The following is a 1,079-nucleotide window of genomic DNA, read 5'->3' as shown; positions in this document are numbered from 1 at the left end:
AGGCACCACCACATCCTCAACCGCTCCTGGTGGAGGAAGCACACCATCAACCACTGAGCCTACCAGCAGCACACCTGGGGCCACTACCCAGGCCAGCACGTCAACAACCACTTCTGCGGGCACCAGCTCACTGGTGACCACGTCTACTCAGGCCAGTTTTTCCCCACCCATTCCTGGAGGTGACACAACACTTTCAACCTCACCCGGTGGAGAAAGCATGCCATCAACCTCCGAGCCTGTGACCGCCACAAGTGGGGCCACTACCGAGGCCAGGACTCCATCAACCGCTCCTGCGGGCATCAGCTCACCAGTGACCACGTCTACTCAGGGCAGATCCTCCCCTACCACTCCTGTAGGCGCCACCACGTTTTCAACTGCTCCTGGTGCAGAGAGCACGCCATCAACCACCGAACCTGCCACCACCACACCTGTGGCCACTACGGAGGCCAGCACCTTGTCAACTGCTGCTGGAGGCAGCAGCTCACTGGTAACCACGTCTATTCAGTCCAGTTTCTCCTCTACCATTCCTGGAGGTGCAAGCAGGCCTTCAACCACTCCCGGTGGAGAAAGCACACCATCAACCACTGAGCCTGCCACCCCCACACCTGGGACCACTACTGAGGCCAGCACCCCGTCAATTCCTCCGGCAGGTACCAGTTTACCGGTGACCATGTCTATTCAGGGCATTTCCTCCCCTACTGCTCCTGGAGGCACCACCACATCCCCAACTGCTCCTGGTGGAGGAAGCACACCATCAAACACTGAGCCTGCCACCCGCATACCTGGGTCAACCACCGAGGCCAGCATGCCAACAAGTGCTCCTGCAGGCATGAGCTCACTGGTGGCCTCGTCTACTGAGGCCACTTCCTCCCCTATCACTCCCGGAGGTGCCCCAACGCATTCAACCTCTCCTGTTGGAGGAAGCACACCATCAACCAACAAGCCTGCCACCGCCACACCTGGGGCCACTACTGAGGCCAGCACACTGTCAACCCCTCCTGGGGGCACCAGTTCACTGGTGACCACGTCTAGTCAGGGCATTTCCTCCCCTACTGCTCCTGAAGGCACCACCACATCCT

At 59.8% G+C, this 1,079-nt stretch overlaps 1 protein-coding gene across 1 annotated transcript; it reads left to right on the top strand.

The window, feature by feature from the left end:
- Positions 1-4: 4 nt before the first annotated feature.
- LOC116548611 (mucin-17-like) lies at positions 5-1,075 on the top strand (the record flags this gene model as incomplete). Its single annotated transcript, XM_032273969.1, has 2 exons — positions 5-91; positions 281-1,075. Coding segments are annotated over 2 exons (882 nt in total), but the record flags the coding sequence as incomplete, so codon positions are not given.
- Positions 1,076-1,079: the final 4 nt, after the last annotated feature.

Source organism: Sapajus apella, unplaced genomic scaffold (assembly GCF_009761245.1).
Source record: "Sapajus apella isolate SASKATOON/1434 unplaced genomic scaffold, GSC_monkey_1.0 scaffold16796, whole genome shotgun sequence".
Lineage (NCBI taxonomy): Eukaryota > Metazoa > Chordata > Mammalia > Primates > Cebidae > Sapajus > Sapajus apella.
Note: the sequence above shows the minus strand (reverse complement) of the source record. Positions and strands in the feature narration are given on the sequence as shown.